The sequence below is a fragment of the Myxozyma melibiosi genome (assembly GCF_037950935.1).
Source record: "Myxozyma melibiosi strain Phaff 52-87 chromosome Unknown BZA70scaffold_5, whole genome shotgun sequence".
Classification (NCBI taxonomy): domain Eukaryota; kingdom Fungi; phylum Ascomycota; class Lipomycetes; order Lipomycetales; family Lipomycetaceae; genus Myxozyma; species Myxozyma melibiosi.
This window is the reverse complement of record NW_027042919.1, coordinates 640,987-656,930: the sequence shown is the minus strand read 5'-3', so window position 1 is coordinate 656,930 and position 15,944 is coordinate 640,987. Positions and strand designations below refer to the sequence as shown.

The 15,944-nt window shown below is 53.9% G+C and overlaps 10 protein-coding genes across 10 annotated transcripts; 5 read left to right on the top strand and 5 right to left on the bottom strand.

Annotated features, from left to right (window-relative positions):
• The first annotated feature begins 109 nt into the window (after positions 1–109).
• Positions 110–2,102, top strand: BZA70DRAFT_162140 (uncharacterized protein). The gene is made up of 4 exons (XM_064909795.1): positions 110–416; positions 500–521; positions 587–1,695; positions 1,769–2,102. Exons 1-3 carry the CDS (start codon positions 209–211, stop codon positions 1,623–1,625), a joined length of 1,269 nt encoding a protein of 422 aa, XP_064768582.1. The 5' UTR covers positions 110–208; the 3' UTR covers positions 1,626–1,695; positions 1,769–2,102.
• A 1-nt stretch (position 2,103) lies between these two features.
• BZA70DRAFT_162132 (argininosuccinate lyase) lies at positions 2,104–3,860 on the top strand. Its single transcript, XM_064909794.1, has 2 exons — positions 2,104–2,235; positions 2,337–3,860. The coding sequence occupies exons 1-2, from the start codon at positions 2,187–2,189 to the stop codon at positions 3,680–3,682; spliced, it is 1,395 nt and encodes a 464-aa protein (XP_064768581.1). The 5' UTR covers positions 2,104–2,186; the 3' UTR covers positions 3,683–3,860.
• On the bottom strand, positions 3,751–5,900 carry BZA70DRAFT_162231 (uncharacterized protein). The gene has a single exon (XM_064909798.1). It carries the CDS (start codon positions 5,547–5,549, stop codon positions 4,038–4,040), a length of 1,512 nt encoding a protein of 503 aa, XP_064768580.1. The 5' UTR covers positions 5,550–5,900; the 3' UTR covers positions 3,751–4,037.
• A 128-nt stretch (positions 5,901–6,028) lies between these two features.
• On the bottom strand, positions 6,029–6,801 carry BZA70DRAFT_223202 (Fat storage-inducing transmembrane protein; the record flags this gene model as incomplete). The annotated part of the gene is made up of 3 exons (XM_064910193.1): positions 6,029–6,130; positions 6,189–6,266; positions 6,325–6,801. Coding segments are annotated over 3 exons (657 nt in total), but the record flags the coding sequence as incomplete, so codon positions are not given.
• Positions 6,802–7,316: 515 nt separating this feature from the next.
• BZA70DRAFT_278366 (mediator of RNA polymerase II transcription subunit 31) lies at positions 7,317–8,192 on the top strand. Its single transcript, XM_064912589.1, has 3 exons — positions 7,317–7,533; positions 7,590–7,723; positions 7,786–8,192. Exons 1-3 carry the CDS (start codon positions 7,417–7,419, stop codon positions 8,099–8,101), a joined length of 567 nt encoding a protein of 188 aa, XP_064768578.1. The 5' UTR covers positions 7,317–7,416; the 3' UTR covers positions 8,102–8,192.
• Positions 8,193–8,196: 4 nt separating this feature from the next.
• On the bottom strand, positions 8,197–10,411 carry BZA70DRAFT_162181 (putative prenylcysteine lyase). Its single transcript, XM_064909797.1, has 4 exons — positions 9,819–10,411; positions 9,474–9,759; positions 9,193–9,421; positions 8,197–9,132 (listed from the first exon to the last, which is right to left on the bottom strand). Exons 1-4 carry the CDS (start codon positions 9,967–9,969, stop codon positions 8,293–8,295), a joined length of 1,506 nt encoding a protein of 501 aa, XP_064768577.1. The 5' UTR covers positions 9,970–10,411; the 3' UTR covers positions 8,197–8,292.
• Positions 10,238–10,902, bottom strand: BZA70DRAFT_162107 (cytochrome c oxidase assembly protein PET191-domain-containing protein). Its single transcript, XM_064909793.1, has 3 exons — positions 10,686–10,902; positions 10,585–10,605; positions 10,238–10,532 (listed from the first exon to the last, which is right to left on the bottom strand). Exons 1-3 carry the CDS (start codon positions 10,868–10,870, stop codon positions 10,412–10,414), a joined length of 327 nt encoding a protein of 108 aa, XP_064768576.1. The 5' UTR covers positions 10,871–10,902; the 3' UTR covers positions 10,238–10,411.
• Positions 10,903–11,268: 366 nt separating this feature from the next.
• On the top strand, positions 11,269–12,520 carry BZA70DRAFT_310705 (uncharacterized protein). Its single transcript, XM_064914927.1, has 4 exons — positions 11,269–11,541; positions 11,601–12,012; positions 12,082–12,194; positions 12,252–12,520. Exons 1-4 carry the CDS (start codon positions 11,350–11,352, stop codon positions 12,495–12,497), a joined length of 963 nt encoding a protein of 320 aa, XP_064768575.1. The 5' UTR covers positions 11,269–11,349; the 3' UTR covers positions 12,498–12,520.
• Positions 12,521–12,588: 68 nt separating this feature from the next.
• Positions 12,589–14,542, bottom strand: BZA70DRAFT_162164 (uncharacterized protein). Its single transcript, XM_064909796.1, has 3 exons — positions 13,882–14,542; positions 13,753–13,818; positions 12,589–13,697 (listed from the first exon to the last, which is right to left on the bottom strand). The coding sequence occupies exons 1-3, from the start codon at positions 14,437–14,439 to the stop codon at positions 12,672–12,674; spliced, it is 1,650 nt and encodes a 549-aa protein (XP_064768574.1). The 5' UTR covers positions 14,440–14,542; the 3' UTR covers positions 12,589–12,671.
• A 1-nt stretch (position 14,543) lies between these two features.
• BZA70DRAFT_162359 (uncharacterized protein) lies at positions 14,544–15,784 on the top strand. Its single transcript, XM_064909799.1, has one exon. The coding sequence runs from the start codon at positions 14,685–14,687 to the stop codon at positions 15,333–15,335; it is 651 nt and encodes a 216-aa protein (XP_064768573.1). The 5' UTR covers positions 14,544–14,684; the 3' UTR covers positions 15,336–15,784.
• Positions 15,785–15,944: the final 160 nt, after the last annotated feature.

Genomic DNA, 15,944 nt, shown 5'->3' with positions numbered 1-15,944 from the left:
CGGGTTAGGGTCTGTCTGAATTGGGACAGGCGGCAGGGCTGCTGACAGCGGGGTTTGTGTTCGCAGCTGACCTTTGCTCGCTCTCGCGTACTCGTCCTCACCCTCTTCACCAGCACGCGTCGGGGCTATTCTACTCTTGAACCAGCAACAGCCCGTCACTTTCGGAGAATCATCTGCGGACGCCTGCCGATTTTAGTGCAGACTGACGATGACCACCACCAAGCCGCCTTCTTCGCTAGAGTCACTTCGTCTGGCCGCCATGCGCTCGCGGGCAAAGCAACGGACCCCATCGCAGACAGTGACGCAGAGCGTCGCTGCTGCGTTCAGTCGGGACGAGAAGGACTCGTCAGAAGATGAGGTTGTTAAGAGGGGTCAGGAAGATCGGACGCCGTCGCCGAATGGGCTTGAGCAAAGACGTATGTTAAATTCTGCGGGAGGGGTGATTTCTAAAGTCGAGGCTGCTAACGATACTCGTTCTGTTCTTTTGGATGATCTACAGAAGCAATAAGTTTAGCTATTAGGTGCGAATATTTTTTCATAATTTGTGACTTCTGTTCAACTGTGATTAATGCTTGTTCTCTGTTAGTAAAACCCTTGATCCCACCCTCCAGACAGCGGTGACCTCGGCCCTAGCGGATCTCTCCAGCGCAGGACTGTCATATCACGACATCATCTCTTTTGGAAATATCCACCCACTGTTTCTATCCACTCTTGTCTCTTCAGTCTCTATTCCGTCCTCGCCGTCACCCGCGGAGGCTAGTACCAAGCCCGCGGAGACTACCACTATATCTTCTTCTGCCCCGCATTCTGAGACTCTGACTGATCAGAAAGACACTGCATCAAAGGTCCAAGAGACCCTGGCGGAGCTGGTAGTAGCCGGCTTGTCGTACAATGACATCGTCTCCCTCGGCGGCGTCCATCCTGTGTACTTGGCCCAGCTGGTGCTCCAGGCCCCTGACGAGCTGCCTCATAAGGTCGACCTGCTAGCCCAGGCTGGTGCTACTATCGAGCAGGTTTCTGCGTCCCTTGCTGCTTCTGCTGCTTCTACTTCTACTGCTGCTGCTGCTGCTGGTAAGCCTGTGCCGTCTAAAGAGCAAACGGAGTCTCATCCAACCCCAGCTTCAAGTGAGCCAGCTGCTACGGAGCCCAAGACCACTCCAGCGGTAAAATCTGACAGTGCGCAAACTGTGAAACAAGACAAGCAAGACAAGCAAGACGCAAAAGACCAGAATGGAAATGGAGCAAACGGGAAATCACCCGCAAAGGGAAAACGCGGACGACCGGCGAAACGGCGCGGAAAAGCCGAGCCCCAGCCTCCCCCTCCTCCTCCTGCTGCTGTTCCACCACCACCACCTCCTCCTCCAGCAGCTCCGACGACTGCGACGGATCCCGCAGGTGCTGCGCCAACTCCTGAACGGCAAACTCGGAGTAAAATCATCACGAACGGCAAAAACTCTGTGACAATCACGGGTAACAGCGTGAACGTCTCGCGGACGCTGCGGCGGCGCCCTACGGCGATGGATTTCGACGACCGGCGAGCGAGCGCGACAAACACAAAGTTCGGGAGCGATCGCATGAGGGGAAAGATTGTGATTGAGATGAGTGATTCTGAGAGCGAGGGTTGAGATGTACCTGGCTTTTTTTTTAGTTTGTTTTTTTGTGTTACTGTGTGTTTTTTGTCAAGGACGGGCGTTTGTAAGTTATCGTATGTTCTTTCCTGCTTTCATTGCGTCTGCTTATCATTCAGTCTGGATTGTCCTTGGAGAAGATAAGGAGTAGAGAGAACAAGACATGTCTTTCCTGTTACAAGTCATGATACGAGCAGCATAGCTGCTTTTTTATGTCTGTCACTGATTTCCTGGCTTGTTCTTCACTTGTCTTGTCACGTCTTCTGTCTCTTCTCTTTGTTTTTTGTGTATCCTTCTTGAACGAGTCGGATGACTTCTATCTATGGGTTATGTATTACGTCCTCTGCAATGATATGAGCTATTTACCATCCTATTTCCATCCGTTATAAAAACAAATAGAGTCATGATACGCCCACGCATCACCGACAACACGTCTTAAGAATAACAAGCAAAATAGAGTTTACAAGTTTTCGAGGAGCTCAATTATTCATAAATCTCAGCCGGAGTCTTTGTTCTTCTTTCATCACTACGCGTGCACGTAATTCAACTCGATACTCAATGGCTGAGAAGAAAGATTTAAAGTCGCTCTGGGGAGGCCGATTTACCGGTGAGTTTATGTTATTGTGCTGATGGGGGATGGAATTGGATGGAATGACTTCTCTACGGTGGTTGAGATAACAGAGGTTTGACTGACTGAAACGACAACAGGCGGAATGGATCCGTTGATGCAGCTGTACAATGCCTCGTTCCCGTACGATAAAATCATGTACGCAGCCGATTTGCAAGGAACGCGGGTGTACACCTCCGGCCTGCGCAAGCTCGGCCTGCTCACCGACGACGAGCTGTCCGAGATCCACCGCGGGCTCGACCTCATCCTGCAAGAATGGGAAGCCGGCAAATTTGAAGAAAAACCCGACGACGAGGACATCCACACCGCGAACGAGCGCCGGCTCGGCGAGCTTATCGGGCGCGGGATCGCGGGAAAAGTGCACACGGGCCGAAGCCGGAACGACCAGGTCGCGACCGACATGCGGATCTACGTGCGCGAGCAGTTGACGGAACTCAAGAAATTGCTCAAGGAGCTTCTCTCCGTCTTTGTTTCGCGCGCCGAGGTCGAGATCGGCGTGCTGATGCCGGGGTACACGCATCTTCAGCGCGCGCAGCCGATTAGATGGGCGCACTGGTTGCTTTCGTATGCGACGTACATCAGCGCGGACTTGCAGCGCCTCGAGCAGATCATCGAGCGCGTGAATCTGTCGCCGCTCGGCTGTGGTGCGCTGGCGGGACACCCATACGGGATCGATAGAGATTTCCTGGCCGAGGGTCTCGGCTTTGGCGGTCTTGTGCCCAACTCGCTGACCGCTGTCTCGGACCGCGACTTTGTTGTCGAGACTTTGTTCTGGAGCACTTTGTTTATGAACCACATCTCGCGGTTCTCGGAGGACATGATCATCTACTCGACCGCCGAGTTCGGCTTCATCAACCTCGCGGACGCGTACTCGACCGGCAGCAGTCTCATGCCCCAGAAGAAGAACCCGGACTCGCTCGAACTCCTGCGCGGCAAAGCCGGCCGCGTCTTTGGCGGCCTCTCGGGCTTCCTCATGACGCTCAAGTCCCTTCCCTCGACCTACGACAAGGACCTGCAGGAGGACAAAGAACCCCTTTTCGACGCCCTCACCACCGTCTCGCACTCGATCCAGATCGCGACCGGCGTGCTCTCCACCCTCACCGTGAACGAGGACAAGATGCTCGCCGCGCTCACGCCAGACATGCTCGCCACCGACCTCGCAGACTACCTCGTCCGCAAGGGCGTTCCCTTCCGCGAGACCCACCATATCTCGGGCGCGGTCGTCAGACTTGCCGAGGTCGAGAAAGTGGGTGGAATCGACAAGCTCAGCCTCGAGCAGCTGCAGAGCGTCGACGCTAGATTCGGCGAGGACGTCGTCGCTGAGGTGTTTGATTACGAGAAGAGCGTCGAGCGACGAAGCGCGATCGGTGGAACGTCCAAGAGTGCGGTGCTTGACCAGATTGCGCGTCTCAAGAAGTTGTTGTAATCTTCTTTTCTATTTCTGATTCTCGTTGTACAGCTTTGAAAACTAGAAAAGCTATGTAGATGCAGTATACATAAGACAAATGCTTTTATTGTTCAGTCGCGCTACCTCGGTAAATCGTAACAAAAATACGCTCTATACATAAAACACAAAACAAAAGACTAGTCAAACAACTAAAGAAAGCAAGGCAGTGTGATGTTATATCAGGCAAAAAAATGGAAAAAGAAATCATCGCGCCGGCATACACAAAAATCAGACTATAGACATGTAGAAAAGAACATGACATTCTTTTTTACGAGAAAAGGTCAAGTTCCGGGCTGAATTATACACATGAGAAAGAGAAAGGAGGGGATGGAAACTAGTACGTGTAAAAACTCGACTGTCCTCGTCGGCCTCCACGACCAGCTCCACCAAACCCGCCGCCGCCAGGGAACCCGCCGCCGCCAAAGCCACCCATGAACTCTGGAGGCACGCCACCGCCGCCGCCGCCGCCTCCGCCGCCAAACATCTGGAAGAGCACGTCCTCGGGCACGCCCATGCCGCCGCCGCCGTACATGTCGCCCGGGTCCTGCAGGTCCACGCCGGAGTCGTACCGGGCGCGCTTTTGACTGTCTGAAAGGGTTTCGTATGCTTCGCCGACGTCCTTGAACTTCTCGTGCGCTTCCGGGTTGTCGGGGTTCTTGTCGGGGTGGTACAGCAGCGCCATCTTTCGGTACGCTTTCTTGATCTCGATCTCGTCCGCTGATTTGGAGATGCCGAGGATTTTGTAGTAGTCTTTCCGCAAGCTCTTCTTCAGCTCGAGCTCGGCCTCGCGCAGCTCCGCGCGGATGTTGCTGTCTGACGGTTCAGCCTCGGCGGCTTTCTGGAACTCCTGCTTGGCTTCTTCCCATCTCTCGAGCTTGCCGAGCGCGCGCGCACGTGTCCGGCGGACTTTGATGAATTCGGGATCGAGCGCGAGCGCGGCGTCGCAGTCGGCAATGACGTCCTCGAACCGGTTGAGTCTCATGTTGACGGTCGCGCGGTTGGAGTACAGCTTTGAGTTTGTGCCCTTGTTGGCCGGGTCGATGGCGAGCGCGGCCGAGTAGAGATCGAGCGCGGATTGCAGGTCGCCGCGCTTGAAGGCCTCGTTTCCTTCGTTCTTTTTCCGCTCAAGCTCGCGACTGCTCTTGAGCAGCGTGCGCGCGAGCCTGTGGTCGGGGTCGACGCGGAGGGCTTCCATGAAGTGAGTTGTGGCAGAGGCGTTGTCGCCCTGGGCGTAGAGTACCCTGCCGCGCAGAACAAGGGCGTCCGAGTCCTGACGGTCGTCGCGGAGCAGGCCGACGGCTATTGAGGCAGCGGAGTCGTAATCGCCGGTCTCAATCGCACACTGGCCTCGCAGCAGACGCCATTTGCGGGGCGGGGTGACGTTCATGCCGAGCAGCTTCTCTGCGCCGGAGAGGGCGTGCAAGGCGAGACTGGCGTTGCCGCCGCTGACCATGGCCTCGGCTTGGGAGACGTACCGCGACATCTCGTATGCGAGCTGGACGTCTGCCGCGCTCGGAGGCGGCTGGATCTGGGAGAACGCGGCGATGGCGTCGTCACAGCGGCCGAGGCTGGTGAGGATCTTGCCGATTCGGAGCTGGGTCTTTGGTATGTTTGCCGCGTACTGGGCTGGGTTTGCTGAGCTGAGGGTGAGCGCGGAATTGCTGTCCTCGAGGGCCTTTTCGAACATGCCGAGCTGCATGTAGGCCATGGCGCGGTTGCCATAGTAGATTGGGCTGGAGGGGTCGAGGTCGACGGCGCGGGAGTACTCGTCGATGGCACGAGAGTAGCTGCCTGATTTGTAGAGGTCGTTGCCTGCAGCCTTGAAGGCCTCAGCTTGGTCGTTCATTGCTGAGGAAGATGAGGAGAGGAGGAGGAGAAGAAGAGGAGGAGGAGGAGGAGAAGAAGACGATGAGGACCAGGCTGAGGAAGTCGCGAGAGCAGCGCGGTCGAGGACAAAGTCGACGAAGGACGCGGAACTTTGCTCGTCACCAGCCACGGCGAATCTTCGAGAAAGTGGTGTGGCTGAGGATGGTGTGGCGGTGCCTCTCTTCTCTCTTCCTCTTATTGTCTTCTTCTGCTATTCTTCAGTTGATCTCTGCTCTGCTCTGCACGGATTTGCTCTGCACTGCTCTTCTCTTCTAATCTACTGCCTATCACCACCTGCGCGGTCTCTGTTCTGCTCTGCTGCTCCGCTGCTCTCTGCCGCTCCCCCTGAACCGCTGCTCGAACTCACAGCCCTTACCCAATTCACCTGAGATTCACCCAGATATTCTGATATTCAAAAGATGTGTATACTGTTTGTTATTCTGTCGTCGTCTTTTGTCTTCACACCCCAGGAACACTGAAAACCCGCTTGAGAACCGGCACCCGCGGTACTGCCACGTACACAAACGCCCATGCAACTAATCCCATCAGCCATCCCGTTACCTATAAGTATCATCAACAGTTAGTAAGTCGACACCAGCAGAGATCAGAGACTACCTACCTTCTCTTGAAACGTGTGGAAGTAGATCCCAGTCATAAGCAGCATCCACCACCATAACAGTAAAAGCGACATCACAATCTGTCATTCATAATCGTTAGCCTCGCCTGCTTACCACAGCTCTTTAAACAACTCTCACCTTCGTATTCGCCTGTCGCATCATCGGCCCTCTCTCCAGACACACCGGCAAGATCTCATACCACAAAAACAAGCTCGCGTGCGTGAGCAAAAACGAATGCCCACTGATATCATGTCCACCCGTCCATTCCCCAGCCGCATGCCGACACCCCACCGACGTCCAGCCCTTATGATCTCCTCCCTCGCCGATCCGGCATGTGCCACCCGTGCCGAGGAAAACGCGGTCCATCAGCGGCGCGCCGAGAAACCACTGCGTGAAGAGGTACCACCACAGCGTCGCGACCGCGTAGCGCATAAACAGACCCGTGGGCCTGCTTATCCGCAGTCGGCTGCAGTGGACCATGTACACGATCGTTGTCCAGAACCAGCCGTTCTTGACGAACGTGACGTTGAAGAAATTCCGCTTCGAGCTGAAGTATGTGTGGGGCTGCGATACGGCAGAGACCAGGCTTCCGAGCACGATCGTAATCGGATAGATCAGAAATACAACGAGCTCCTCGAACGTGAATATGCCGTACAGATACCGTCGGGGCTCCACTCCAGACTCGAGCGACGCGGCCGGCGGCGGCGCAAACGCGCCATCGTCAAAACCAGAGCCGCCGTCGGTTTCGGTCAGGCCGGGATCGGGGATCGTACTGCTTCCCGTCGTCGTCGTGAATTCTGACGACGGCTCGGCTGGGGTGTCTTCTAGGCTGTAAGGAGGGGGCGCCGAGTCGGGAGTTGCTTCTTCGTCTGTGTACGGCTGCGAGGGCGCGGACGACGGAGCACTGTTCGGCGCACCGGACATGTTGAGAATAGGAAGAAGAAGAGATACAGCAGCTCGAAGTGCTGTCTCTGACTGTTAATGCTATTGTGTTGTCAGTTCACTGCGCGTATCGACGAGAAGAACGGCAGCCGACGATCACTGAGAGCAGGCAGCTGTTTATGCAGATGTTTGTCTTCAACGCCCAGCGCCGCACCCAACCTTCAATTCACCACCACCACCACCACCACCACCACCACCACCACCACCACCACACCTCCCTCTCCGTCTCGGACCCTGCTCATCCTTGATGTCCGGCTAAGCTGGGCTGTTGCGCGATTGTCAGATAGCATGGAAGACGGTAGCAACCCACCTCCTCCGCCGTCCACGGAAGCTGCTGCAGAGGGCGACAGCGTCGAGGATCAGACGCTGTCGGGGCCCCCTACGCGCTTTGAAATCGAGCTGGATGTAAGTATATCATGATCTTGCTTGTTTGATCCTGGATGAACTGACGTGTTGTGTAGTTTGTTCAATCACTGGCGAATCCTCATTACGTCAACTTCCTCGCGCAGAACGGATATCTGGAAGATGAACGGTTCATAAACTACCTCGACTACCTCGAATACTGGCGCCAGCCCTCCTACGCCACCTACATAGTGTACTTCTCTCTCATACTTCTGCTTGCTACATAACTTTTATACTAACACTTCTACCTCCCAGATACCCAAACTGCCTACACATGCTCACCCTCCTAAAACAAGAACGATTCAGACAAGACATCAAGCACATGGACATGGCGCAAATGCTCATGGACGACATGTTTGCCAAATGGCTCGGCATGGGCCGCTACAAACCCCCAGAAACACCGACCCCGCCAGAACTTGTTGACCAGCAGAACGAGGGCGTGCGCGGTAACAATAATCTGAATCAAGAGCAGGTTAAAGATGCAGTGGACGCCGCCGCGGCGAATGGGCATGGGAACGGGGAGGCGATGGATGGGATACAGACCAACACGGCCGTCAAAATGGAGCAATGATGCACTGCTTCTTGTATATTAGTCTTGTGGTGTTTTCATGTATTGTACTGGTATTTAGAAAAGTTCAGCCTTTTTACTATAATTATAATAATCCCCAAATCAAAGCAAGTCGATCAATACTGCTTCAGCCAAAGTTACGCCTTCCTCAACTCCATCTCGACACCACCTCTCTCAACCCCGTTCACTACCACTCAAGGAACAGAAAGAGCAGTCTTATTCGCAGACCCAACAATCAGCGCAGCCACATTAGCCCCCGCAAGACTCGACGTCTCCATCGTACTAATAAACTGCTCCATCCCGTTCAAATACCAAATCCCATCCTCGTGCACCTTCCAGTCCTGGAACTCCTCGATCGTGTCCATCCGCGGATACGGATTCCACACTTTCTCATACACCCACGGAAACTCTGCGCCTTGCTCAAACAGCAGCTGCAGGAACGCAGGCTGCATCTTGCTCGGCGAGAAGATCTTGTAGACGTACTGGTTTAATTCGGGGATGTACCGCACGATGCTGACCGAGTTGAACAGAGGAGGCGAGTGGGCTGCACCGGTCTCGGGCATGGTTGTCAGCACCATCGTCGGGACGAACGCGCCGTCGGCTAAACCGAAATACGCCGGCGAAAGGCGCTTGGTGGAGGCAACCAACGTCACATGAAGTGTCATGTACGGTACCTTCTTGATCGGCAACTCGAGTCCTTTGATCCCAGTCTGATGATACGGCGACGCGATAATCACCTGGTCAAACTCCTCGCTCGAGTCCCCCGCCAACACCAAAAACTTGCCCTCGTCCCCTGCCGCGACGATCTCAGACACGGCGGTGCTCAGCTGGAGATCAGCACCAGACGCCTTGAGCATGTTGTCAAAGATCTTCCAGTTCCCGCCTTCGACGTTCAGGCCTTCGTCGGCCGCGAGGCAGACTGTGGCCTCGAGGGCGTGGAGTTGGTGGACGTTTTGGGCGTAGTTTACGCGGGTGGCGGCTTGCACTATGTGGTTGGTGAATAGCTTGCTGATTCCGTACTTTGTGAAATATTTCTAGATGATTACAGAGTTAGATTTCTGCTAGGAAAAAGTTAGGTGAGTGATTCAGCATACCAGAGTCGTTTCTCCAGTGAGTTCAGTGAGCCCACTGTCCTGCGTAGCGGTAGTCAAGTCCTTGAACGGGAAGTAAACGGAAGAATAGTAGTTCAGAAACTTTGCTACAGTCTTCTTGGCCAGCGAGCGCGCTTTGATTGGCGACATTCCGTACTTCCACAGAAGTTTCCCCATATTAAGCCAGGACGAGTCAGACTGTGCTTCATAGACGAATGATTTCCCGTTCCAGCTGCGTCAGAATCAGTATCAGCCACGAAATGCACATATAAACAGTCACTCACATTCCAATCGAATCGCTAATCGTGACATTATCCATCTTCCTCACCCGCCCCAACTCCGCCGTCCGGATCTCAAGTCCAAACTCCTGAACCGCCGCCACGAGATTCAAGTTCTGCTTGACGAAAATGCTCGCGCCAAGCTCGACCGGCCAGCGCGCGTCGTCGTGCACGTTCACGGTCGTCGTGCGGCCGCCGATGTAGTCGTTTTTGTCGTATACGGTGATGGCGTAGCTGTAGTTTGAGTATTTCTGCAGGTAGTAGGCCGCGGACGAGCCGCCGGCGCCGGCGCCTGATGTGGTGCTGTTAGTACTATGTAGTGATATATAGATAGATGAAAGTGTTCTATACCTATAATCGCAATCCTCTCCTTCGTAGTCTGAGCCGGGGTCTCAAGACTATTCTCGTCGGGCGCAAACACCTGTTGCTCGGCAGCGACAGTCGAGATCAGGCACAAGCCAAGCTGCACAGCAAGCGCAGCGTTGACGGGGTTCAAGTGCATTTTCTTTCTCTTTCAATCAATTGAATCTATGTGCTTGTTGTCTGTCGTCAGTAATATGCTCTGCGGCAGCGGAGGTTGATGAAGACGAAGGCTGGGTGGTGTGCGGGGTGATGGGGATTGCGGAATATCAGATCAGATTGGTTTGAGCCGCGCTTTGGTTGATATTGTCCTTCCTCCCACATCTTCTTTACAGCTTCAAGACACATCCGCAGCCGTGTCGGGATTTATAGAGAAGAGTAGAGTAAAGAGATATCTTGATTATTTACAAATAGTGGTACCGACCCGGAGAAAAGACCTGCAAAGACCTCTCATCTGCTCGTTCGACGGTAGCAGATATATACATTTCCCGCACAAAACACCCTCACATCTCTCTCTCTTTGCAAATTCATATCTCCGATACGAAGAGTAATCAGCAGATACAAACTAACTGACTAGACAACGATCACAGCTTCCGCACAGCTTTCTGGATCTCCTCCTTCGGGTCGAATTCACCGGCTAGCATTCGTTGGTATTCTTCGTCGTATACGCCTGTTGATAATGGACCGTTTCCCCGAAATCGTTTTCTAAAATACGTTCAGACAACCTTACTCCAAAAAATACATGAATCTCGCCTACCTCATATCAAAAAGACCACGTCTAAACCGCATAGAACACCCGTTAGCTCTCTCCGATCTCTCTCCACCGCCCCCGTTCACCGGCTTAAGAAAAACACATACCGACACTGGGCATAACTCTTCATCCGCGCAAGACACTGCGCCGGCAACTCCTTGCGCAGCTCCTCCTTCTCCATGCACTCTGTCGGCGTGTGGCGGTCAATCATTACGCATGGCGACCGCTGCAGACACAGCGCCAGACCTGTTCTGATATCTTTGCAACTGCGCACAAATATACTTGTCAGCATTCACCCTACACCTCCCAACCACTTGAAATATCATCTTACCTCGACGGCATCTGATCTCGGGGCGTGAGAATATTCGTTCGTCCTCGCGAATACGCCGCTGCTCAGCAGAGTCGCGAGGACTTGAGCAGGTGTCGAGGGTTAGGTCTCTCGAATTCCCAACCGTTGCGGCTCGAGGCGGGTTTGGAGAGATGAACGCGATAAGGAGATGTTGCAGATAGAGTAGTTGGTGGTGGAGGATTGTGTGTAGAGATGGGCGTAGTGTGGGTGTTTAGTAGGGATTTTGTGGGTCTGTTTGTTGGTAGACGATAGAATTGCAATTGACGTAGAGGAAGGCAGTCGTAAACACTTGTTCTGCTCCGAGAACTGCCTGAACACGTCCCTCCATCTTCAACTCCTACACTGCCCAGCAATTGCTCAAAAGACATTCCTACCACTGAGCCATCACCATCCCTAGCTCGCATTCCTCAACGAGCCCTCTCATGGCTCTCATAACCAACCAGGTCGTCTCAGACCAGCTAGCTCTGATCCGCCTCCTGTTCGCGGGCAAACTCAGCTTCATAGACTTCTACACGACAAGTCTGCCCTACACCAGCACATTCATCTTCGGCTGCGCTCTCATCATCATTGTCTTTGTGAGCTGTCATACCGGGAAAAAGAACGATTTTACGCTGGTAAGTCTCACCCTCTCCAGACTGCGCCATGATCCTATCTAACAGAAGCTCTTCTCCAGGTCGACAAAATCTGGCCGACGATAACAGTCTCCTGCACAATCAACTACATCATCCACGGCTACCTCGTCTTCAACCAGCTCAATTCCCGTCTTCTTCTTCTTCTTGCAATCCAAACATGCTGGACCTATCATCTAATGGAGCTCTTCGCCCGCCGCGGCGGCTACTCCGGCGTCGAAGACCACAGATGGGCCGTCGTCCTGCGCGACCTGAAGGACAATCAAGTCCAGCTGATCCTCTTCAGTTTCGCATACGTCAGCTTTTTCCAGCCGTTGATGCTCATTAACAACTCTCTTCCGGAATTGAAGCTTTACGACGCGGGATCGGTCCCGCTTTCCCCTCGCGATTGGTTCTATCTGGGTTTGATTGCTGGGTTGGTGGGGTTTGAGTATCTGTGCGATACTTACGTCCAAGGTCTGTGTATTTCTTAAGAAAGATTCAAATGCACGCATATACTGACGTCCTCCTCTTCTTTTTATTCAGAGTACCAAGTTGCAAAAGCTATTTACCTAAAAGACAAAACCCTCACGAAAGACTATACCGAGCAAGAACTCCAGCGCGGATTCTGCACCAGAGGTCCATTCGCATTTTCCCGAGTACGCCCCCCTCCCCTCTTCTCTCGTTTTCCTCACCAACAGCTAACAATGTTCTAGCACGCCAACTTCTGCACCGAGCAATTCATCTGGCTCGCCCACTACCTCTACGGCGCTAGCTTCGACTCCAGCTGGCTCAACTGGACGCTCGTGGGTCCCGCGACTTTCTTCCTGTTTGTCTGCAGCTCGGCAGGATTCACCGAGGCGATCTCCGCATCGAGGTATCCTGAGTACATGGTTTATAGAGAGAAAGTGCCGTTTTTGTTGCCGTTGCCGTGGAAGCGGTGGACTGAGGCTAAGGCATGAGGGATTCATAGTTACAGGGAGTCATAAAAATTACAATAGATTCATATTAGACAACAAAATCGCTATATTACAAAAACAAATCCAATCCTCCTCAAAATATAAACAAAAAACCCCACTCTATCTACAATTCAAACTCCAAAACCAAAAAAACAATCACCGCGCAATGTCGTCCCCTCACTTCTGGTATCTGCCATACGGATCAGCTAACCCACCCGCCCCGCTCGAATACATAGACTGCGGCCTCCCCGCGCGCTCGTTTCGAGGCACAAGCTCGGGATACACCTGGAAGTTCGTGCGCGCCGCCGGTTCGCCGAATTGCTGCTGACCACCGTGACTCGCTTGGGCAGCGGGTCGGGGCGGGGAGTGGCTGCTGCTTCGGCCGTGGGACGAAATGATTGGCATGATCTTCTGTTCTGCGCGCGCGTAGAGCGCGGAGATCCTGTGGGAGTTGCCGTGGGGTGCTGCTGGCATCGAGGTTGGCCTTTGCGCGGCGGCCGGTGCTGAGGTTGGAAGTTGGGGATAAGGACTGTGCTGGCTTGCAGTTACAGCCGGTGCAGGGGCTAAAGGTTGTATATACGGAACCGGGCCAGTACTGCGCGGCTCCCTTGGCTGAGTTCGAGTCGGACTTCTCTGCGACGAGAGACTACCGCTCGTCCGAGGTGGAGGATGAGGATTCCGCTCAAGCTCGAGTTGCTGCGATTTCTGGCTTTCGACAAGAGAAAGCTTCTGCAGCTGTGCCTGCGTCTCCTCTCCTGTCCCTCCAAACGAGCGTCGCGCCGTATTCGCCCGCTTGGCTTCTTTGGGAGAGAACATCCCGTCTTCGGAATTCTCTCGAACGGGGGGCGATCGGGGAGGAACGATTGAGATCGATGGAGCGCGGGCGGGTTTCTTGCTGCTTGCAGCAACGGGTAGAATGCCACCTATTGACGTGTGCGGTGGATGGCTTTCTCCGCTGCCGCCGCTGCCGTTAACCTTTGACGAGATCTTTTTCGCCAGGTTCAGTTTAAATCCCGTGCTTCGCCTCCGTGACTGCGCGGCATCGCCTGATGTAGTTGACTCGGCGTGGAGAAGTCCTGTGGCGATCGCTGCAAGTTTCGAGGGCTTGTGCTCGTATTGCCAGAAGCAGTAGCTCGCCATGTGGACTGCGATCATCAAGTCCAGCATTTTCAGAGCGGATTCGCTGAGCGTGAGCCAGCCAATCTATAAAGTAGTCAGTATTTAGAACGAGGGATCATTAACAAAGTTTGATGTATACCTTGTCGTTTGTGATTTTCTTCTTCTCCATCTCCGCGATTGCGGCTCCGTTTCTGTAATTCTCGCACTGGTGAGAACATCAATAGTTAGCAGGACTATAATAGTAGCAAAGAAGAACCGGATTGCATACGATAATATGCTCTTTTCCGACCAAAGACCATTGATCATTCCAAGGGTCTGCGAATACGAATTTCGACTTTCCGGTGTACGGGTCTGCATGCAGCTGCAGCTCAGTCTTCCAGACCTGGCTTCCTTCGTCGCCGAGGACCGTGACAGCAATCTTACTCTCGCCGTCGTTGCGGGTGACGTGGATGATTGGCACGAGCGAGCTATTAAACTTATCATCAAACCCCGCATCGCCTTGCTCGAGTCTCTCGGCGTCGCTGAGATCGACGTTGTCGTAGTTGTGCACGAGAATGACGAGCGAGAACGAGGCGTCGATGTCGTCGCCGTGCTGCTGCTTCTGCGCGAGCTCGTTTTCTTCGGATGTGACGCGGACGTAGTAGCTCGGGCCGATGTTTGCGTTGTAGTGCTTCACAGAGGGGTTGGTGGTGAGGTAGTAGTCGCGCTTGCCGTTGCGCATGATGTGGTATTTGAGACTCGAGGGCTCGTCCTCGCCGGCGGCTGCCGGGGTTGGCGAGGGGGGGTCTTGTTCGGGGTCCATTTGGGTGTGGTTAGGAAGAGTCATTGAGTGTGTTGGCGGTGCTAAGAGACGAGCGACGCAGGCATGTCGCTGGAGGCAGATATAACAAGAAATAGAAGCAGTGCTCGGTGATGGCGAAGCAGAAGGCGCAGGCCACGAGGACGAGGCTTAGCTCACAGTGCGGCTCAACGTGACCGAGCACTCGACGCGTGGCGGTTTGTTTGTTTACCTTCGTCATATCGCTCCCCTCCAGACGCGATCCTGCAGTGATCTCGTTGATTGATCCCGTAATGTCTGGATTGTCGTCGCCCGGCTGCACGAACTGGAACACGCAAAAGTGCAGGCGCGTGCTGCGGCCGCTGTCTTCGAAGCTGCAGGCGCTCAAATCGCTCGTCGAGGCGCATCCCTCCTTGCTCACCCAGGCGCACTCTGCGCCCGGGCAGAAAAGCAGCTCATTCAATTCAAAGAAATACTACTCATCTTCTTCATCATCGTCTTTTTCTTCTTCTTTGCGGGACTCAACAGCACCGAAACTCACCGCAAGCAATGAGCATTCCTCGCGCTTCAGATCAGACACGCTCTTCCTCGCGCTCCACGACAAAATCTCCCCCGAGATATTCGCGCTCTACCGCTCAATCTACCACGCCTTCCGCCACTTCCTAACCCAAGCCTATCTCCCCGCGCGCTCGCTCGCGCAAAAGTCCGCGGTCGAGGTCGGCAAGTGCATCGTCTACACCATGGACAGTTTCTCGGAGGATGAGTGGTACGACTGCCTTGTGCAGCTCAGGCTTTACAAGCGATTTATCGCGATCGGACATGGTGCTTCGCTTGTTGCGCAGGAGGCTGTGCTTTGTCGTGAGCTGTTGCCGGCACTTGTCGCGGCGTGCGCGGAGTTTGAGGCGTATGATATCGTAAGTGTTGTTGTCTTTTTGTTGCTTTAGCAAGAATTGAGCTAATATGAGATTAGGGACTGCTGTTGTTTCGCAGTCTTCTTGAGGTCACGTCTCCGGAGAACGTACTTTTTCAGCTTGATCTGTTCTGCAACCTCTGCGACCAGGTGAAGTCATCGTCGCATCTGCTGATCGAGTACGTCACAGCAAGTCTCTCTCCAAACACGATGGGCGATCCAAATTTCACAGCGATGTTCACGCATATCCTGTCAGAGAGCAAGTACTCTTACTTCTACAGCAACTCCTCGTTCCGCGACTACCTGCGCCATGTATTTGTGTTTGCGCGCCGCCGGATCCGGCGAACTAGTCATCCCAGCTTTTCAAAGATCGAGAGTCAGCTGACGAGGCTTGCGATTATGGTGTGTCAGCGCGAGGACGTGTTTGATGAGTTTATGGTTCAGACGTTGATTGATGCGCTTGGTACGGCGTCTAGCAGGTTTAGTAATGTGTGGAAGCTGCTGTGTATCCATGAGATGTACCTGACTGACTCGCCTCCGAGAGAGGCGTTCAAGTCATATTTTGACGGTACGGCAGAGAGTACGCCCGCACGGAGAAATTACTCGGTGAAGCCTGCGCTGAGAGGGGCATTGCTGGAGGTTT